The 22964-nt window shown below is 43.5% G+C and overlaps 1 protein-coding gene across 3 annotated transcripts; it reads right to left on the bottom strand.

The window, feature by feature from the left end:
* Nucleotides 1-2941: 2941 nt before the first annotated feature.
* Nucleotides 2942-22609, bottom strand: CUNHXorf38 (chromosome unknown CXorf38 homolog). Of its 3 annotated transcripts, XM_005080561.4 has the most exons (7): nucleotides 20875-22604; nucleotides 20578-20712; nucleotides 15340-15459; nucleotides 10817-10966; nucleotides 9168-9347; nucleotides 6061-6223; nucleotides 2942-4255 (listed from the first exon to the last, which is right to left on the bottom strand). In XM_005080561.4, exons 1-6 carry the CDS (start codon nucleotides 21088-21090, stop codon nucleotides 6062-6064), a joined length of 963 nt encoding a protein of 320 aa, XP_005080618.1. In that variant the 5' UTR covers nucleotides 21091-22604; the 3' UTR covers nucleotides 2942-4255; nucleotide 6061. The 3 variants fall into 3 exon arrangements, with proteins under 3 accessions (XP_005080618.1, XP_012976334.1, XP_012976333.1); XM_013120880.3 differs by lacking the exon at nucleotides 10817-10966 and having other exon boundaries at nucleotides 20875-22609; XM_013120879.3 differs by lacking the exon at nucleotides 15340-15459 and having other exon boundaries at nucleotides 20875-22605.
* Nucleotides 22610-22964: the final 355 nt, after the last annotated feature.

Raw genomic sequence — 22964 nt, 5'->3', positions numbered from 1 at the left:
TTAAAAAAGAAAAAAGCACCAAACTGATCTTGAGTGTTGCCTGTTTTGTGAACTGTGTGGAGAATGGTTTCCCAGGTACACTCAGGGTTAGACAAGGGAGAAAGATAGGAGGAAAACCAAAACATCCACTCGTAGCTTACTAAAAAAACCAAAACCAAACCGAAAAACCTCTCTAGGGAACAGGCTTTTTGGTGCCACAGATGACTTACTCAAATTTGGTAGTGAGACAAATCCCTATACAAAGGAGGGTAGGGTGGGGGGACTGTTTCTGGAGAGGGAAACATTTAGATTTAGGTCTAAATGTAGTGAAATTCCAGTTTAGATTTTCAAATACTTAAGAGTCTAGTGTCTCTTTGTGACCTGGAGCAACTACGGAAGCTGAAATGAAGATGGGGTAAAGGACTCAAGATGGTTGCTGTCAGTTCTTAGAGTTTTAGGGAAACATGCCCAAATCATAGTTCTTTCCATTTCTCCTTTAAAGTGGAAAATCACGCCCAAAGGATTGAAAACTAGCTGGGGGGAGGGGGGCACGAGAGTCACTGGTCAGCAGCAGTGGCTCAGAGCATCCCCTAGGAATTCTCTGCGTGCCTATGTCTTAAACCAGAGAGCTTGTAAAGAGGGGAGAAAGATGGAGGTTGGGTGTGGTGATATATAATTTATGATTTATTAAAGCTTGCCTGAGGATTCGGAATGCAAAGTCAGGCACAGTCATAGAAGCCAGGCACACACCTTTAATCCCAGGACTCAGGATTAAGAGGTAGACAGATCTCTGTGAGTCCAAGGCCACCCAGATTTATACAAGATTGATCCAGTCCTAAAGAGAAACAGCTCACACAAAGATGATCCCAGCATTAGGGAAGTATATAAGGTCTCAGTATCAGGCATTCATTCTCCAGCCTCACTGAGAATGGGGATGCCCCAGCCCTGTTAGAACTCTCTGGTATCTTGGCTACTTTGTTTCTCGGAACTTCAGGTTGAACCCCAATATCTGTCTCTGGGTCTTTTATTAATTCATGTTACAGTTGGGAGGTGAGATTATTATCATTAGGGCAGGTTGTCCTCTGGGATTTGATCCTTGCCCAGGATTATACTGAACACAGGAAGGCCTAGGTACTTTCTGGGAGAAGTGCTGAACCTGCTTCTGATAAAGTTTGCAAATGCAAAAAAAAAAAATTAAAAACACTTCTGCAAGGTTCTGAGGCTATCAGCTGTTGGCTAAGACAGGCCTAACAGTGGAACTCCAGGAAAAGTTCTCATCTTGTGCAGCATCCAAGCATTAGTTTTGTTGTGGGAAGTCCCTTTCCCATTCTAAATATGAGGGTGGAGGGTAGGGAACAAATTATAGGACAGGGTATCAGTTGCTATATAACCAACCAGCCCATAACTTAACAGCTCAAAACAAACCCTGTCTCACAGTTGTGAGGTCTCTGAAGCATAGCCTGTGGCTGGAATATCTATTTCCAGGTTCACCGTTTTTGCAGGCTTCAGTTTCTTATTCTCCTGCAGACATCTCCAAAAGACTGCTCATGACACAACATGGCTTCCTCCACAGTGGCATTTGCAAAGGATGGAAGAAGGAAGTCTTCCTCTGTTGCAGCTTAATCATGCACTGATGCATCATCACCTTTGCTGTGTTCACAAACCAACCCTGGTTCACTGTGGAATAGCTGACAGGAATCACCAGCGGTCACCTTTGGAGGCTGGCCTGCCACATAGGTTCTGAAATGAAAACTGCCATGCTTTTCTGATAGTATCAAGTAACAGAGATGTACCTCGAAAAGAGCTGCCACAAAGTGCCCAGTTTATAGAGTTCTATGCTCATTACTAATGTGCATACATCAGAGCATGGGTTTGAGAAGTTTCTGGAAGTTAAAAGTAGCTCTTAATAGTGTAGGTAACTCAGACTACATTGCAATAATACAAACTCAGTCCTTAAGGTTACAAAGTGAACTATATTAAAATTTTTATTAAAACAATAAAGGTCATTTTTTACTTCACAGGAGTAGAAATTAATATTTTAGGCATGTCTCACAAAGTGTATTTTGTAACATGAATATATTTTAATGAATGCCACTGTCGAGTGAAGGCTCTTCAGAGCAGGTAAGTTTCTAATTAATCTGGCAAAGGAAAAGGAGGTAATGTCTGCTGATAATTTCCTATCAGTGCAGTTAGAACTTAGAGGGCAAATGCTTAGAGACATGATCTACAAGACTGAAATACTCTACTCTACTCTGATGCAGCACTCAGCTCATTTACCAATTCTAACATGTCCACCTAGGTCAGCTAGCCCTGTATTACCTACGATACTAGTGTTTAAAGCCATGCTAAGTAACAAATACATCAATGAAACCCAACTCCCAATTACTAGAGTAACAATCATTTCATAATTCTCCCAGGCAGAATCCTCTTGACCTTAGGAATGTAACCATCTCCAGAGCTCTCCCACTGCTTTAGGAAGCCAGAAACCCTCTTAAATTTAGCAGAGCTAGTTTTCTATTAGGACTAGCCACCAACACCTTAAGTCGGTTCCTAGAATTCAAGTGTTTTTACAGAGTTGAATATGTCACATTTTCTTCAAGTTCTCTGAACTCCCTGATAAAGAAAAGGCTCAAGCTAAGGACCACCTTACCTTTGCAACTATGATTCAGTCATTTTTCTCTACAAATTCTGTCAAAACTATCAACCACCTGAGTCCCAGGGAGAGGTTGAGTACAAGCCATACTTTGGGATGGAGACAGGTACTCCCCAGGGCGATGAAGGCAGCCTAGGCAGAAGGCAATGCCCTTCCTGAACTTCCTTTCCTGGTGCTAGGATTCAGAAGCACCCCTGGAGGTGCAGCGACAAAAAGGAGGCTACAACAAAATACATGCAATCTGATATAGAAGGCTTGCAATATGTTGCTCGTGTGCCTTGTTTTGAAATTAACAACTGTGATAAAAAGTTTCAAAATGAGTGCATGTTTATTATAAAACCAATATACAAAATACAAAAGCTGAATTCCTTCCGACTACTCCCCATAGACCCAATTCCTCTGGGATATAATGCAACAGAGAGACTTGGAAAAAAGGCTTTCCAGGCCTCAGTTATTATACAATCCAAACAGCATTTTAGCATGCTAGGTATTATTAAGCACCTTGCTTCTCCATTTATCTGCATTTGGCAGTGGAGTAGGGATCTAATTCAAGGCATCATGCATGCTGGGCAAGCAAGTGCCCCACCGCTGATCTCCCCCCTCAGCCTTTTCTTTACTTTAGATGCCTTATAGGTAATTCACATTACTGCAGCATGGGCTCATTCTTTTTTTTTTCCTCGAGACAGGGTTTCTCTGTGGCTTTGGAATTAGCTCTTGTAGACCAGGCACATCTGGAACTCACAGAAATCCGCCTGCCTCTGCATCCCAAATGCTGGGATTAAAGGCGTGGCCACCACCACCCGGCGGGCTCATTCTTTCTAACAATTACATGGCATAGTACATAGTGCAGAAGTTCTACGCCGTATTTAGCAGGTCCTCTCTACTAGTGGCTAGGTATCAACGTTGTGGTGAGCATCCATTTGTACATACCCTCTACCCAGATGCAGTTCTGTTGAAGAGATGGCTAGAGGCTAATGCCTCAGTAGAGGCCACACTTGCTTTAGAGCCCTTAAAATAAGAGTCTTCCTTCTGTTTCAATGCAACAAAACGTTACTAATATAAAGTTTTCTAAACAATACTCTTGATTTATCACAGTGGAAGATTTACATTTGTATCTTGCACAGGGTTGACATTTGGTAAGTATGTGCTAGATTGATAAAGACAAACTTTAGAAACCAGGTCTTCATGGGTTAGTGAATCAAGCTTTTATGTTTTGTACCTCAGATCTTGAAGGAAGAGATATTTCATTACAGTTTTTTTTTTGCTTTGGCAATGTTGCAAAATAAATGCAAAATCTTGTTTTCCTCTTGAAGCCTTCTCAAGGAACTTGAGAAGAGAAAAAAATGAAAGGAGAAAGAAAACATAAGACTGAAAAAACAAAAAGCAACCAGGAAATGAAATAACCAAGCTACAGGCACATTTGGGTTCTAAAGTCAAAATACATGCCAAATACAGTCTCTCTCTCTCACTCCACCCAGTCTGCAGAGTCCAACTTGGGCAGGCAGCTGACCAGGAGAAGGAGCAATCTCATCCTTGCTGAGTGTTGGCATGGAACATTTCTTCTAGGCAGTTTGAGAGCACAGCAAAGTCTGGAGGTGACACGAAGCAGTCTAATGGAATTACCTTGGGAATGAGCAGATGGAGGGAAAGGAAGAAGTTAATTTGACTCCCACAGAACACTGCAGACAATGGTATAAGGCTTCCACACAGGTGGGGGTGCATCGGCTGGGAATGAATCTATGAATATGTTCAAAGAGAATGAATTGTTTGAATATCTGTAAGAATGATGAAATTTCTCATTTTACAGAGTGAGAGCTAAGCTAAGACTATAATAAGTAGCATTTCTACCAATAGTCTTGGGTCATTAGGCCTAGGCCCTGCACTTGGCACAGGGGACACAAGTATTTCAGAGGCGTTGGAACCATGGGGACTTTGCTTTGTCTTTGGGGGAAAGGAAGCTGAGGACTGACTCCAGGGTCTGACATATTAAGTAAATGTTTCACAACTGTACCACACCTCCTTATGATTTGTTTCATTTGTAGATAGGGTCTCACACAGCTGCCCTGGCTGGTCTAGAACTTGGAATCCTCTCACTGCAGCCTTCCAAGTAGCTGAGATCACAGGCATAAGCCATCTCATGCCCCATCTGTGCCCTATCCACAGCAAACTGACAACTGACCTTTTCCAGCTATCCCTTCTGGGACAGCAGCCTGGGCCTCCCTTGCATAGCTCAGTCAAGCTGTTTTCTAGCCAGCTACTGAGAGCCTGGCAATCCCTTGCCCTCTATGTCTGGCTACTTAAGCACCTTAGTAACAGTTCTACACTCAGAGGGAAATGGTAGGAAGTGGCCACTTCTCTCTTGCCTTTATAACTAAAGTTTTTCTATTTGGACACTTACATCCAAGTTCACTCTTTGGCACTGTCAGAGTGAAACTTCCAGGCAGAAGAGGGGGTACAGTACACCTCTGCCAGGGGCAGAACACTCCCTCACACAGACCTACTCCTCACCATGTAAAAATCTATAGTTTAGGACCAGAGAGACTCTTACCTTAGAAACAGCACAAAGTCCCTGGGTGGTAGCAAAAAAACAACACAAGACTAGTCTGTTTTGACTGTATACATCACACAACTCCAAAGCGATGAATATAGGAAAAAAAGGGAAAGAAAAAGAGAGGGGGGGAGACAAAGGAAGGAAGGAAGGAAGGAAGAAATCTCTGAAGCATCATGGGAAAGACCAGGACAACAAAAACCCCTATGTTTTGGAAATATTTCCATTTTACAGAGAGGAGGAAGCCTGCCCTGAAGTCAGGCTGACTTGCCTGAAATTTGTCAAAGCACAATGTAAACTAAAAGAGAATTATTTGCATTTTTATTATTTGGCAAAAATAAATGAAACAGTTACTTACATTAACCAGCTTTCTTATGGACTCTAGTCAGGCACAATGAATGCCAGAGTAAAAGCTGGGCACTCTAGCATCATCTGAAGACAGAATGGTTTCTGACTATGTTATAAATAGTATGTTGGTTCACCTAAGAGCAGACCTTGACTTCTGTATATGAGGCTGACATGCTACAGAGAGTTGAGGCTTTACAGGTATGTGAGCCATTAATGAGAAAATAAACAAAGGAAGGTCCCCTGTCCTTCCTTTGGTAAAGTTTGCATGTTTCTTTATTTCAAGATAGGGTTTCTCTGTGTAGTCCTAGCTGTCCTGGAACTCAATATGTTGATCAGGCTGGCCTCAAACTCACAGAAACTCCACCTGCCTCTGCCTCCCAGACGCTGAGGTTAAAGGTGTGCACCACCATACCCAACCTTCATTTGGAATAGTAAGGGCACAGGGAAAGCAAGTGAGACTGTTGGTTCAATGTGGCTTCACATAAGAAAACAAACATCAAAGGGATGTTAACCATCCTGAATGTAAACTCACCTCAAGCCTCTCCTTCAGGTGCCTGTCTCTCATCGGCCTCTGAAACTTCTTTTTGATGCTGTAGATGGAGGCTGTCTAGCTTCTGCATGTCTTCTGAAAGGCCATTTCTGAGATCTGCATTGTTTTTCAGAAACGCTTTCACCACACCCAGTCGATTTGCGATCTGCAAGAGGAAGGCGTACAGTGTTGCTCAGGCTCATTTTTACAACAGAGTTCCCTTCAGATGGAACTCTGAGTAGTTCCGAGACTGGCTCCCAAGGCTGGAGCTGGAGCTCAGCAGCAGGAGCATGCCCCTCAACAACCTGCTCCTGTCTAAATGTCTACCAGGAGACAGAAACACCAACCAGTGGCACCCAGGCACACACAGGTTAAATCTGCAAACCAAAAACAAATTCTTTTTTTTAATTGTTTTTGTTTTGTTTTATTTTCGAGACAGGGGTCTCTGTGGCTTTGGAGATTGTCCTGGAACTCACTCTGTAGACCAGGCTGGTCTCCAACTCACAGAGATCCACCTGCCTCTGTCTCGTTAGTGCTGGAATTAAAGGTGTGCGCCACCACCGCCCAGCAAAAACAAATTCTTTAAAACAAGACACACTCATGTCGCTCGTGTGGTAGCTAAAACCTTTGTCTCAGCACTGCAGAGGCAGAGGCAGATGAATCTCTATGAGTTCAAGTCTAGCCTGCTCTACATACTGAGTTACAGACCAGCCAGAGATCATGTCTCAAAAAACCAAAACTAATAAAACAAGCTCCTTCCACTCAAACCAAACATGACCCAGTATAGCTAATTCTAAGACCACATAGAGGGTGTTTGCTTATCACCTCAACTTTTTTGCTTCAAAACTTGAATTTCTATGCAAAGTGTTCATCCTATACTTTTGAGTTTTGTGCCTATACAAGTATTACTGATAGAAGACACATCTATAAAACAGCATTAAATGTTCAGATACAAAATTCCAAGTCAACAGGGAATGAGGTTAACAAGTCAACACTCTTAAATTTGTCCCTCGTTATCCCATTCTCATCTTTACAGGTGACTATATACAAGAAGCCATCTTATTTACTTTTTTCTCTGTATAACATCTCTGGCTGTCCTACAACTTGCTTTGTAGACCAGGCTGGACTTCAACTCAGAGAGCCAACTGCCTCTGCCTCCCGAGTGCTGGGATTAAGACTGTGCCACCACCACCCAGGCTGTTATATACTTTATACCTGCCTTAAATAAAAGATCCTCCTCCTTCCTTAAGTCTCATTATTTTGTTAGATTTATTTTATGTGTACGAGTGCTTTGTCTGCATCCATGTATGTGTACTATGTGTGTGTATGATGCCTGCAGAGACCAGAAGAGGACATCATATCCCCCTGAAACTGGAGTTATAGATGGGTGCTGGAAACCAAACCTGGGTCTCCCACAAGAGCAGCCAGTACCCTAACTCTGATTTTTTTACATCTGAATAATATTCCAATTATGGAACGCCCATTTTCAACATATTCTGAACCTTTTGTTCAGAAAACCATGTGGAATTTACTGTCACACATGTGTGACTTGTACAAGTGATATTCCTGTTTATAGAAATAGAAGGTAGCTTTAACTCTGATTGAATAGAGTGCCATGTATAGAGATATACTGATTTAAATTCCCCAACAACATACTTCTCAACATTTTATCAAGCACAAAGATTCTCAGTGGCACTATGGGTGTGTCTGCACTGGGTTTATCCCAGATTGCCTTCATTGGTCCCCATGCTTATTACAAAACTACTAGGTACTATTACTATTATATTAATAGTGCTGGGGGAACCGAACACATTGTGGAATTTTTGTTTAACTAGACAAAGATGTGTTACATTTGTTTATGCTGCATTTGTTTAACTATGTAAAGATGTGTTGTATTTGCATTAATTAAAAGACCTTTTCTATGTAGAGACCTGGAGCCCTCCTTTTCCTGACTCAAACAGGCAAGCAGAGCTAGAAATGTACAGTAGCCAGTGTCTCTAAGGTAGCAGACCTGCTGCACACGGAGGGCTACACGTTTCTAACACTTATTTCCTGCTAATCCAGCATTTCCCTACTGATTTCAGGGACTAAAGTCCAAAACAGCTTGGGGTCAGTGCAGCGGCACAGAAAACCTTTCAAAACAGTTTCCCCCTGCCCTGCCACACTCCTCCATGATACCACTTGTGCTTTCTGGGCTACTACTCAGCCTTTCACATTTCTGCTAAGAACATCCATCCTCCCAGGCCAACTACTGACCTCTTCCTGCATCCTTGAGCACCTTTTCCCTTTTTTCTAGTGGGGGGGGGATCCCCCTGTGAGATGATAACCCATCAAGTATCTTGTTCCGAATTCTGTTTTAACTCTTATGTCACTATTTCACTTGGGGACAAATATTAGGTCCTTAGATATATGCTAAGTGAAAATACCTGCTAAAATATATTATCAGGCTGGGAGGTGGTGGCACGCACCTTTAACGCCAGAACTTCGAAGACAGAGGCAGGCGGATCGCTATGAGTTCGAGGCCAGCCTGGTCCACAAAGTGAGTTCCAAGACAACCAGGGCTGTTATACAGAGAAACCCTGTTTCAAAAGACCAAACTAAGCCAAATCAAACAAAGAAAACAACAAACATATGATCAGTAAACACTGGAAAAATATGTACTAGAAATCACCTGGCTCTCTGTGTCTGTCCTGACTGGAATTTTATGTCAACTTGACACATGCTAGAGTTATTTTGGAAGACAGAAAAACCCCAATTGAGAAAAAAATGTTTCCACCAAACTGGTGTGTGGGCAAGCCTATGGGGTATTTTCTTGATTAAGGATTGATGTGGAAGGGCCCAGGCCTAAATCAATGTGGGTGGTAGCATCCTGGGCATGTGGGCCTGAGTTCTCTAGGAAAGCAGGCTGAATAAGCCAAGAGGAGCAAGCCAGTAAGCAGCACCCTCCATGGCTTGCACTTCAGTCCCTGCTTCCAGGGTCCTGCCCTGCCCTCCCTCAGTGACGAAGTGCTCTTTGTCATGGTGCTTATCACAGCACTAGAAACACTATGAAAACTAGCCGCCACCGCTGCTGCCACGGCCTTTCTTCACGCATTTCCCCTTCCCTGTACCTCTTCTGGCAACATCTCTTCTGCTGCTGCTTGAAGATACATCTCTTGCAGTTTTTCCTTCAGCAATTCCATTTCAATTTCATGAATCTGGCTCACACTCAAGTGACTTCCTATTTCAAATTCACACCCATCGCGTTCATCTTCCTCAGGAATGTGCACAGCCCAGTCAGATGTCAACAGCTGTGGGGTGACCACACAGATCCATGAACAAACTATTTTCTAAAGCTTGGGTTTTAAAATATTTTGTATGAATTCTTCAAGAATTTCATACATGTACACAATGTATTTTGGTCATATTCACTCCTACTCCTCCCCAACGTCTCCTGGATTCACCTTCACATGAAAAGTTCATTCTTTTTGCTGCTGTTGTTTTGTTTCAGTTTTTCCAGACAAGGTTTCTCTGTGGCTTTGGAAGCTGTCCTGGAACTAGCTCTTGCAGACCAGGCTGTCCTGGAACTCACACAGGTCCACCTGCCTCTGCCTCCCAAGTGCTGGGATTAAAGGCGTGCGCCACCACCACGCAGCCTAATAGTTTATTCTTAAAATGCATCACTGTTTGCAGTGCTGGGGATGGCACTCAGGGACTAACTGTGATAGACAACTAACCTCTCCCCAAGCCACACCTCAGTCACTTGTATGTAATAATGGGGTGCAGGCCTGACACCCCGATCTCGTAAGTTGAAAGGAGAGAACACACTCCCAAGAGTTGTCCTCTGATCTGTGGCATGCGCACATCTGTGTATGTGTGCACACTTATGCATATCCACATAGACACACATGCACTCACATACACACAAAATAAATGAAGTACATTAACGGAAAAGAAATTCTAATGGATAACTCAAAGAGTTTATAATAAAATACCATTACCTAGACCTATTGTAACCACACACTGTTATTAAAGAAAATCTCAGCTTGTTAATTCCACATTTTATACCAATCTAAATTCTACATTTTCTACCACATTTGGGGCTGGGGCTGCAGTTCAGTGAGAAAGTACTTGCCATGTGTGAGGTCCAGGCCTAGGTTCACCCCCAAGTTGGCCTTCCAGGCAATAATAGAATAAAATAAAGACTAGTAGTGTAGTGTGCTTGCCTGGCATTCATGAGGATCTATGTGCATTATCACTAGCATCTCAACAATAATAAAGACATTTTACTTTAAATAAAGATCAAATTCATCTTTCTGTTTGAGACAGGGTCTCATTATGTAGCTCAGGCTTCCCAAGAACTTACTATGTAATAAAGGCTAGCTTTGAAATAAATATCCATACTTCTGCCTCAGTCTCCCAAGTGCTGGAATTTATGCACCACCACATCTGGCTTATCAAACTAGGCTGGTCTCGAGCTCACAGAGATCCACCTGCCTCTGCCTCCTGAGTGCTGGGATTAAAGGCCAGTACCACCACCACCCAGCTAACATCAAATTCTAAATGAATGGCTATGAATGTTTTTGACCTCTTAGGTTTGTATACCAGAACTGTTAAATGAAGTTTCAGATGGGTGTGGTGGTGTATGCCTATAATCCTATCACTTATTAAGCAAAGTAAACATGTGTGAACAACCCAGTCTACATATCAAGCTCCAAGGCCAGGTGGGGCTACAGTAATAAAAAAAGAAAACCCCAAATGACTCTATAAAGATCTTTACCTGTTCTATTCTGGAATATACTGCTATAATCTCTGGAATACTCTTGAATTCATTCAGAAAATTCTGAATCTTTATCTGAAAATCTCGAAGCCATGTAGATGATACTTTCATCTCTGAAGAGTGCATTATCTCATTCCGACATTTAATTACCTACAGAAAAACAAAAACGAAGTTGGGCTGGTATGGCTCAGTAGGTAAAGGTGCTTGTCGTGAAGCCCCAAAAGGTAAATTCAATCCCTGGAGCCCACACAGTAGAAGGCATGTGGACTGAATGAGAATGCCCCACACAGGCTTACGTGTCTGAATAGTCGGTCCTGTTAAGAGAATTGTGTAGGAAGGGTTAGGAGGTGTGTGGCACTGTTGGAGAAGGTGACTCACTGAGGTGAGGTTTTGTTGTTTCCAAACATTCAAACCACTCCCAGTGTGTTCTCTACCTCCTGCTGCAGCTCATGTTCGCGGTCAGCTGTTCCTGCTGCCATGACTTTACACCACCATCACAGCCTCTAATCTCTCACACCCAATCAAATGCTTTCTTTTATAGAAAAGTCATAATACAGAAGGAGAAAACCAACTACTCCAAGTTGTCCTTTGACTTCCATATATGCACAGTGCCATAGGCCCTCTTCCTCCTCAACAAGTGAAGAAACGTAATAAGAAAATGCAAATAAATGGCCGGTTGGTGGTGCCGTACACCTTTAATCCCAGCACTCGGGAGGCAGAGGCAGGAGGATCTTTACTACAAGAGCGAGTTCCAGGACAGCCCCTCCAAAGCCACAGAGAAACCCTGTCTCGAAAAACCAAAACCAAAAAACAATGTAAATAAGTGTCATTTATTTTAAAACCTTCTAAGTGAATAGGGTAATCTGAAACATTTTAACTCTAAAAAGAAATTACAGAAAGACTTTACTAAACTGTAACATTGAGCAGCATGGTATCCATAGGACAAGGCTTGGACATTTCATGAGACCACTGCATAATCTAGCAAGTATTTAAAATGGCAGACAATGAACCCCTCTAGCCCCTAAGTCAGACCTTTATTTTGTACCTGCCCAGAGAGCATCTATCAAGCAGCGAAGTCCCTGTTGGTCGCATACTGAAATGCTCTCAAGGGTCAGGGGACACATTAGTGAAGCTGCTTTAGAAGCAGGTAGGATGATGAAGCTAGAAGGGATTGGCATGAACTGGAGAATGGACACCCCATCTAAAGCAGCAGCTTACACTCAACTTGTGGTTTGTTGCTATGGGAGGTTTATGAACTCACTGTCACCAGGCCTTCCTATTTTCTGATTTCAAAGATAGAAGTTCAGATTTAATGACAACTAATTCAAAAGTTTTTTTTTTTAAAGTAACTAGGCAGGAACTGTCAAGATACTTCAGTAGGTAAAAGTGCTTGTCACCAAGCCTGACAACCTTTGATCCCTGGAACCCACACGATGGAGAGAACTGACTTTTAAAAGTTGTCCTCTTACAGTCACATGACCACATCTAAATATACACATATGTTTATACATACAACAAAGAAATCTATGGCACTTGGTGGTTAAGAATACTTGTTGGTCAGGCAGTGGTGGCAAATGCCTTTAATCCCAACACTCAGGAAGCAGGTGGATCTATGAATTTGAGGCCATCCTGGTTTACAAAGCTAGTCACAGGATAGCCAATGCTACACAGGGAAATCCTGTCTCACCCCCTCCTTCCCCCGCAAAAGCAAGCACTTGTTGCTCTTGCAAAGAACCTAGGTTCAATTACTAGTACTCACACGGTGTCTCACAACCTTCTGTAACTCCAGCTCCAAGAAAACTGATGCCCTTTTCTGACTTCGAGAGACACCAGGTAGGCACATGGTGCACATACATACATGTAGGCAAAACAGTCATACACATATAATAAATGTTAAAAATGACAAATATACTAATTTTGTAAATTCATATAGCACAAATAAAGAGAACTACAAGCTAGATTTTGGTATAGAATACTATCAAGTATTAAAGAATTATTCTGACACACAAATATCAATTAAGGTAGAGAAATACAAAGAAGGGGCTAGAGACGAGGCTCGGTGGTTAAGAACACTTGCTGTTCTTCTAGAGAAGCCAGGTTTGATTTCCACACTTACATGGCAGGTAACATCTGTACCTCCAGTTCAAAGGGACCTGACATCTCTTCTGGCCTCCACTGGCACTGCGTGTACATGGTACACAGACATACATGCAGACCCAGCACCCATACACAGAAAATAAAAATAAATCTCTCTAAAAAAGGAGAAACGCTGACAGTCATGGTGCCATTCAGCTTATAAAGACAGCACCTGGAGGCAAGACAATCAAGAGTTCAAGGCACACACAGTGATACCTTGTCTCAAAAAGAAAATAAACAAGAAATACAAAGAAACCTCCATCCTTAGCCCTAGAAATCATTCCCCCCAAATGGCTTTGTGTTGGCAAAATGTCAATTTGACATGAGCTTGAGTCAATTGGCAGGTGGTACATTTTCTTGATTGATGGCTGATGTGGGAGGGCCTACCTTATTGTGGGTGGTGCCACCTCGGTTACATAAACAGCATCTCTCCATGGCATCTGTATGAGCTCCTTCCCCCTGGGTTCCTGCACTGTTTGAGTTCCTGCTCTGAACTGTAAGCTAAAATGCAACCTCTCCTCCCCAGGTTGCTTTTGGTCATGGCAACTATCACAGCAACAGAAACCCTAAGAAAAATTTTTTTCCATCTTCTTTCCCCCAAATATCTTAAAACAACCTGCCAAAGAGCAAGCACATTGGTCCCAGATAAAACCTTAGGCTATAGCAGACAATACACAGGTGCGCAAAATCTTTCAAATCCCATCCAGTGCCAGGAAGCTGTGTAAGGGGAGTAAATCTGTGTAAAAGGAGATTGCTCATGTGGAAACCATGATGAAAACAAAATAAACTCTTGCCTATGAGAAAAACAATGCTATCGTATATTTAAAGACAACTCAAATAGTCTGCATTCTTGGCTAGAAGGTAGGGTCCAACCGCTACATTAAATCTTCATCTCTGGGAGGACACATCTTCAGCTGCTGCCACACTGCTCAAATAGTAACACTTTTGACCAATAATAAATAATCCAAGGCTTCTACACACTCTCTTCAAGGACCTCAGAGTTGTAAGAGTTCTGACACATGAAGAGTGATCTACCCGGACATATATTATTCATTAGTGTTTATATTTTTTCCAGTTCTACCTCATTTGATCTCACAGCTATTTTTACAGAAGGCCAGTGTTATTCTTTCTTCTTTTTTTTTTTGCTGGGGATGAGGATGGAATTTAGAGCCTTGTGTAAGCCTTACAAGTATGTTACTATTGAGTTTCACGCCTAGCCCTATATTATTATTTTTAAAGCTTTACAAGACAGGGTTTCTCTGTGTAGTTCTGGCTGTCCTGGAACTCACTCTGTAGACCATGCTGGCCTCCAACTCACAGAGATCTGCCTGTCTCTTGCCTCCTGGGTGATGGGATTAAAGACATGTGCCACCAACATGTTTTTTTGTTTTGTGTATGTCTGTTCTATGCATATGTGCATGTTCACATGTCTGTGTAGAAGCCAGATGCTGACAATGGGTGTCTTCCTCTATCACCCTCCACCTTACTTTTGAGATAGGGTCTCTCTGTAAACTTGGAGCATAGGGATTCTACTAGACAAGTTTCTGGGATCCTCCTGCATCTGCCCCTGTCCCCAGTACTGAGGTGAGAGATGTGCACCCAGTTTTTACATAGGTGCTCGGAGTCTGAACTCAGATCCTCTGCTTGCACAGCACATACTTTACTGACTGGCCCACCTCCCCAATACTTCGGGTCTATTTTTATACAGAAAACAACTTTGCTTCTATTTATGGCAGAGCAGAGAAGATAAATCTGAGCTCTATGTACTTAAGTGGCCAACAGCAGTGTTTGAATGAAAATGGCCCTCAACAGGCCCATAGGGAGCGACACTATTAGGAGGTGTAGCCCTGTTGGAGTAGGTGTGGTGTTTTTAGAGGAGTGTGTCACTGGGTGTGGGCTGAGGCTTCAGAAGGCCAGTGTTCTCTCTTCCTGCTGCCTTGGGATCCAGATGTAGAACTCTCAGCTCCTCTCCAACACCATGTCTGCGTGCATGCCGCCATGCTTCCCACCATGATAATGGACTAACCCTCTGAACTGTAAGCCAGCCCCAATCGAATGTTTCCTTTATAGGAGTTGCTGTGGTCATGGTGTCTCTTCACAGCAATCGAAACCCTAAGATACGCACAGTAACAAACTGTCAGAAAACTTTGCTTGACCACATTCACATTCAGTTCTTGGACATCACAGCAGGCACACATGACATGAGGCCCATGAGCTGTTTAGTGAGGCCAACTTGGAACTGAAGTCTTTCTTTGCCACTGCTGTTCTGAGTGCTGCTAACTTACGCCTACATGGCTGCCTTATTATCATCAGGGGAGTTTCACTCCAGCCTTCCCAGTACTGACCAGAGTGGTTGCGTGGACAGTTCTGAATCTGACAGCTCTTACCTCTGTGACTTTCTTCCGGTCAACCCTGAAGTGATCGCAGGAATTGATGAGACTTAAAAGAGCAACTGCGTCACATTCCTCAGGCCCTCGTTTGTCTGCCAGTCCTCGAGGCATGAAGGCCTATAGTAAGTAAGGGGAGGTAGTAGGTCACCCAAATGTCCTCCAACTCTGAGGGCTAGAGATGCAAAATCTTTCTCTAGTTTCCAACTGATGACTAATGTTCTCTTATTCCACGAAGTTTCAAGCTAAAACCTCATGAGTTCAAAATGCTAGTGGGGAAAATCATATCACTCTAAGCCTTGTAATTGAAGGACTGCACTATCCCTCTGCAATATTACATATAGCTGATGTAACTGGCTTTCAGTCTTCTCCTTCTGCTTTGCTTTTTTGAGACAGGGTCTACATAGTCCTGAATACCCTGCAGCTTACTATGTAAACCAGGGTGGCCTCAAACTTCTATCCATCATCATCAGAACCTGGAGTGTATACAGCCAGGCTCAAATGCCAGCTAGGCCACTGCCTTGTGGTCTTAGGTATCCAATCCCTAGTCTCTGTCAGTCCTTAGGGGTAAGTATCCTTATCCACTTCAAAGGATGGTGTGAGGAGGAAGACAGGGAGAGCACTGTGCTTAGCACATGGTATAAAGACATCAGCAGCATCAGCAATTATGACATCAATGGTGTAAGGTGAATAGGTCCCACACATGGGGTAGACAGGGAACTTAGGACTGAGACACCACACATATTGTAGCACTATCCTGCCTTTAGTTGAATCTTCTAAAATGAGTTGCACAAATGCTATAACAGCAACACTTGAATATATTTCTTTCCTGAAATATCTGCAAACTAATACCGGGATGTAGCCGGGAGTTGGTTATGAACACCCTTAATCCCAGCACTCGGGAAGCAGAGGCAGGCGGATCTCTGTGAGTTTGAGGCCAGCCTGGTCTACAGAGTAGTTCCAGCACAGCCTCCAAAGAGAGAAACCCTGTCCCTAAAAAAAAAAAATCAAACAAAAAAACAAAAACCTGGACGCAGAAACTTTATTTACCAGACTAGGAGTCTCAAGGTACATTCCTGGTACAGGAGGAGAACATCTGCTAGAGCAGGTAACACATGAAAAATTACTCTTATTTGGGAGTAGTGACACATAAAAGTCTGTGAGTTTGAGGCCAGCCTGGTCTACACAGACTTCTAGGCCAACCAAGGATACATAAAGGACTCTCTCGAAAGAAAAAAAAGAAGACATTCTCAGTGAGAGATATGTTCTACTGAAAGCAAACAATCCAGTCAGGAAGCGGCTATGAAGCTTTCTGCAGGATGCTTGTACTGGTATTCTAAAGGCTGGCAGGAAGCACAGAGAGCACCAGAGTCAAGGTTATTAAGTTCTCCAATGGAAGGAGAAACCCACAGCAGAGTCTCCCATAGCTCAGAATTCTGTGTACACACACTAACCTCAGGATCATCACAATCTTCCAGGTATATTAGGAATGCTACAGAGGTTAACAAAGAAGCTAATCTAACAGGTGGCTGATAAAAGGATATGGAAGAAAATAAAGAGCTCAATATAGCTGTTGTTGAAAGGAAAATGCAGTTAGAGGAAGCCTCGGTGCCCTAAACTGGCCCAGCTTTTCTTTTCCACTATAGAGTAGATTTTACCCAGTATGTCCTTTCTAATACAACTTGTCTTTGCCATTTTAGTTTTCTTTGGGTAATTATTTCCTCTCTTGCAGAACCAGAAACCAACAGGGAGGGGCTCTATCGCCTCCTTACAGTTCTGCACCAGCATATTCCACTCGGTAAACACGTAGCAGAGACACACCTACAGCAGCCTCTCTGCCTTCTGCTGTCTCTTCACTGTGGAGAAATGAACTATGGTGTGTGTGTGAGAGAGAGGGGGGGGGGGAGGGAGGGAGGGAGAGAAAGAGGAAGGGAGGGAGGGAGAGAAAGAGAGAAAGGGAGAGAGAAATAGTGTCAATCCATGGGAGGTCAGAGGCCTGGGATTCTGTGGTACTGGGGTTACAGGCAGTTATAAGCCACCCAACATGGGACTGACTGAGTCTCAGCTATGGCTGAGGGCCAGATCTGCCAGCAACAGAGGCCACCTAACCGTGATTTGACACTACTACCCACAAGCATTCTACAAGTTAACAAACCAATCAAACTCCTATGTGAAAGGCCATGCATCGCACTGTGTGTAGACCCATCCAGAGGTGCCAAAAACATTATAGAGGGCCATGTGGGTGGTTGCAGCTAGAAACTAGGCAAAAGGTGGAGAGCTGTGGTGTAGAGGGAGGAAGGAGAAGGACTCCAAAAACAATGGGCAGATAGGAACCCAGAGGCAGCAAGAGGGAACAAGATGAAGCAAAAACGATCCTAGGGACAGGTTGGAACTGCAGCCCTGTGGTAGAATGCTTATACAGCATGTAAACAGGAACAAGAAAAAGAGGATATTCTTGGAATGGCCCCACTGTAGAACTAAATACCAAGTTCTGAGGAGATAAAGCAGAGAGGTCAGGTAAGCAGCTGGATATGCACATCTGTAGCTCAGAAGAGTAGGCAGGGGTAGGGTCACTGCTAGAGAGGATAAGCAAAGGCAGAAGGAGAAGATGCCACAAAGGCAGGGATGTTTCAAAATAAGTGGCCAATTGAGAGTGCTGCAGGCCCCTGCATGAAGCTAAGGGCTGTGTGTAGGACACACCTGCAAAACTAGTAGTTAAGAAGTAGAGGTAGGAGGATCAAGAGGCCAACCTGGGCCACACATTGAGACTATTTCAACAAACCCAGTTTGGGGTGTAGCTCAGTGTTGAGTGTCTTCCTAGCATGTACAAGGGCTTGGGTTCCACTGCCAACCTTGGGAGGAGGAGGGAGAAGGCTGAAGAAGAGAGGTCAAAGATGCAGTATGGGGCAGGGACAGAAGCCAGGGTTGCAGGAGTTGGAAGACACACAGAAGCTAAAGAACCAAACCCTCTTTTTGAGGAAGTTCTGGGGTGATAGCTGGAAGGAATGGATTTAGAGGAACTCCTTTCCCCTCTAAACTGTATTTTCTAAGTATTTTCAAATGGTTGTAAATATAGCTCCACTAGGGTATGATATACGCCCTTGAAGTATGTAAGTCAGAGGTTTTCAGTCTGATAGTTTTTAGCAACTATCACCATCTGCTCAAAGAAACCTCATATCCATAAGCCATCACACCTCTCCTCTCTAGGCCCTAGAGCTGTTAAAACTATTCTGCCTCCACAGATGTGCCTATTCTGCACAATTCACGCTATATGACAGGTTCCAGGCTGCTTTCACTTGGCATGTTTTAAAGATTCAACCCTACTTTACGTTGCATGCTTTATTAATTTTCCCTTTTTAATGGCAAAATGCTATTCCTCTGTCTGGACTCTGTTTATCCACGCATTGCCTGGTAGATCATTGGACTGTTTTACCTTCTAGCTATTGTTTATAGTCCTGCCATGAACCCATGTGTATATATGTTTTCATTGTAGACATTTACTTTCAGATTTGGGAGTGCTCTGGTAGGAGGGGAATTAAAATTAGGGGTTCACTCATGCTAAGCAACCCATAGCCGTGATTTTTTTTATCTTATGTGTACATCTAGGAATAGAAATCTTGGATTATAGAATAATTCTGCTTAATCCTTTGGACTAGCTAGTTTTATGACAAGTTGATAAGAGACTAAATAGGTCCAAGACAGTCACAAAAAAAGGAGAGTTTGATTTCTTCCAGGTGTTTTTTTCCTGTATGCTCTAGGTAAAAGTAGAAATTGGAAACACTATTGCAACCATAAAAAACGGTGGTGGTGGTGGTGGATGGGGCTGGAAATATGGCTTAAGAGGTTAAGTGGACTTAACCACTGTTCTTCCAAAGGACTGGAGTTTGGTTCCACTCACCCATGTTAGGAGACTAACAACCACCTACTGCTCCAGTTCCAGTGGATCCAACTCCCTCTTCTGGCTCTAGTGAGCACCAGAACGAAGGTGATCTGCACTCACACATTAACATAGTAAAAAATTTTCTTGTTCTTTTTGAAACAGGGTCTCTCTAATGTAGACTAGCCATGTAGGCCAGGCTGGCCTTAAACTCAAGAGATCTTTCTGCCCCTACTTCCCAAGTGCTGGAATTTCAGGCTGGCACCACCAAGCCCAGCCCAACAGAAACTTTAAAAAAAAAAGTTTTATTTATGTGCATTGGTGTTTTGTGTATGTATGTATGTATGTATGTGGGTGGCAGATAGATACCCTGGAAATGGAGTTACAGACTGGTATGAGATGCCATGTGGGTGCTGGGAATTGAACCCAGGTCCTTAAGAAGAACAGCCACTACTCTTAAGCACTGAGCCCCCAACAGAAACTTCTAATCTTTAAAAAAATAAAAAGACTGCTAAATATGGTGGTACATATCTGTAATCCTAGGCACTTTAGGATGGTTAAGGCTAGCCTGGGTTGCATGAGACCTTGTCTTAATAAACCAGATAAAGATAAGGAGAACAGAAGGAGACCAAACATGTTAAATGCATCCCTTGCAATGCTCTGTTCCACCTGCCAATTATTTGCTTGCTTATATAATAACTCACAAACTCAATTTGTGTGCCCCTCCCTCCACTCACTTACTTAGCTTCCAGGAAATATCAAGAAATCAAAACAAATCCCCAATCAGCCCAGGCAGTAAGTCACGGTACCAAAATCTAAAGACAGGTCTAACAACCTCTACCTCATAACTCACCACATCTCCACCTCCTAAAATTTTATACCTTATCTAAGCACTCCATGGCCAAAATGAGGCTTTTAGTGAGCATACCTTAATGCACACCTTAACTGTTCTTCCACGTCCCCCGGTCTGTATCCTTTTTCCCCTTCTTTTGAGAGAAGGTCTTCAACTATACAGACCAGGATATCCCCAAACTCTCAGCAACCCTGCCTCGGCCTCTCCAGTGGTGGAATAATAGGTGTGAGCCACTGTACTCGGCTTTACTATACGTCTTGCCCCAGCATCTTGTTGAAATATTTGCTATATATAGTTTTCAAGAAACAAAGCTCAAATGCTTGCAGGAAGCAAAAAGTTACTTTACTGAGCTGGGATGGGTCCACTCTAACGACCTTTAGCCACTAGAACACTACAAGCAATCTTAGTACCTGTAGTTTGTGAAGTCCCCGCCTGCACTCACTCCACCCTCCGCCCTGGAGGAGCAGGTGATCTGCCTTCTGCTTGCCTCAGGACTGCAAATGCTTACCTTGGCTACCTCCCAAGCGTCCACGGGCCAGAGGCCAGGCTGGCAGTTTCCCCAGTGCACGTCTCCATTTCTGTTGACGTGATGCCTCAAGATCTCACGTTTCCACTCTGTGCACACCTGACACTGAGGCTGAAACTACAGAGGGCAGAGGTGAGGCATGAGGCGCGAAAGCGCAGGGCGGAGAAATAGGAACAGCCAGGGAGAGGTAAACAGCCCCGCCCCTCAAGGGAAAGAGACGAGCGCAGGGAACTGCGGACAGGCTGGGGAAAGGAGTCCCACCCTGGGCCAGCAGCTTACCTGGCGAGCACGCGGGTTGCACCGGGAACCGCCGCGGCAGATGGCGTTGGGACCAAGGCCGGGGACTGCAGCAAGCAGTCCTTGATGGAAGGAGAGCACCTCGCGGCCGATGAAGCCCTGAAGGCAGCTGCGCAGCAGCAGCAGGCAGTGTCCTGCCTTCACCCAGTTTTTGTACTCGGTGCAATTGAGACGCGCTGCCAGCTCCGACAACACCATGTCTCACGCCAGGGGTATGAAAGGAGGGGACTGGCGGCGGTACGCACGCGCAAGACCATGGGAAGCTCCCACAGCGCAAGCGTTGGCGAAGCTTCCACGCAGCGCAGGCGCAGCCCCACCCAGAAACACCCCCGAGCTCAGCGTCACTGGGTGTCTTCCTGACGCAGGCTAGAGGCTGACCATTCTCCCACATCCCGGAAGCAGCAGCTCCACTGCTTAAAGGAACAGCCAACGATTTGTGGACTTGACGCTTTTTGACGCAGCCTCTCCGATTAAAGCCCTTTTAGGCCTTAATTATCATTTTCTCAAATACCCTGCTAATACCCATCTAAACAACGGGATTCCCTCCTGATGTGCAGATTCCCGTTTGACTCCTTTATTGTAAAGATAGAGTGCTCAAGGCACGTTTCTTGAACGACATATGTTCCTTGCATTATGCAATTCTATAAAATTAACTCGTTCCTAAAGTCACAGAATAACCGCAGCGAATCCTAGACATCAATAGAATAAGCCTGCCCTCACTGCCTGAAGAGTGGGTTTATAGTGTTGTGCCCCCCAGCCCCGCCCTATGTGCTAAAGTGACACTAGAGCCAGAATCTCCATAATTGGAGCACCTGGCAGAGACAAAGGGAATAACATATTTCCTGGATTTGGAGGGAAGGCTGCACAGCCATTAGCTGAAGCCTCCAGAAAATGTACACCACGGTTATTTCAGCTGTCAGAATGCATTACACTGATAATGTCAAGTGAGAAAAAGTCATTGTTTTAGATGCTTCTAGTGAGTTTCCTGAGCTTGGAAAATATGTTGAAATTGTGTGTAACCAAAAGACCCTGAATTGAAGACTGTAAACATAGAAGACTTTCCAAGAATGCATGGTTCACAGCATAGGCAGTGTTAAGGTGCACTAGCTCTGGATTCAAACTACCAATTCTTTGTGGTTTGATCTTGGCAGATGCTAATTTTAATCATAAGGAATTATTTTACTTTGTGCCTCTGTAAGAGGGGGTTATTAATACTTACCTCACAGTGTGGTGAGGGGCATTTACACACATAGAAACACTTAGAATGGTGCTTGGCACATAGTAAGCTCTTAGTAATGCTAGCTTTCATTTTATATTTACCTAAATATACCCTTTTGTCATCAGTTACATTATTGGACAAAGAATGTTATCAAATCACTGGCCAGTTGGAAGTAGGGCCAGTTTATGAAAAACAGAGACAAGATCTGGTGATCTGGAGACTCAAAGTACAGTGACGGCAGGCATCACTTAATTTTGTCTTACTAACCTCCATATTAAACCCATCCAAAGCAAATCTAAATACCCCCTTCCCATCAAAGCAAATGAAAAATTTCACAAAACCCAATGAAATCTACAGTAACATTTTCTGACTTTTCATCATAAGTTTCTTAACATTTTTAAAAGTATAAATGTTGTATCAATAACACTTGTAAGTAGGGAGGTGGTGGGACACACCTGTCTTCCCAGTACTCAAGAGGTAGATCACTTCTAGGAGGTTCAAGGCCAGTCTGGGCAACATGGAAAAACCCTGTCGTGTTTGTTTTTGTTTTGGGTTTTTTTGTTTTTTGTTTTTGTTTTTAAAAAGAAGAAGGAGAAGGAGAAAAAGAAGAAGAAAAATTCAATTGGTATTTCTTTTGGAGGAAAAAAAACAAGTTTATGCCTATCCTTAACTCAGCTAATTTTCAAATGAGGTTCAGTGCCTGTTATTCAAAACTGGCCATACTCTGACGAAGCTTTCACTTCCCTAACTCTATACATTTCAAAATGACATTTCTGCAGATGGAAAAGGAAAGGGTGAAACAGGATCACTGTCTTCTTTAGGGTGAAATTAATACTAAACCAAGACTACAACC

The sequence above is a fragment of the Mesocricetus auratus genome, unplaced genomic scaffold (assembly GCF_017639785.1).
Source record: "Mesocricetus auratus isolate SY011 unplaced genomic scaffold, BCM_Maur_2.0 Super-Scaffold_100033, whole genome shotgun sequence".
Classification (NCBI taxonomy): domain Eukaryota; kingdom Metazoa; phylum Chordata; class Mammalia; order Rodentia; family Cricetidae; genus Mesocricetus; species Mesocricetus auratus.
Note: the sequence above shows the minus strand (reverse complement) of the source record. Positions and strands in the feature narration are given on the sequence as shown.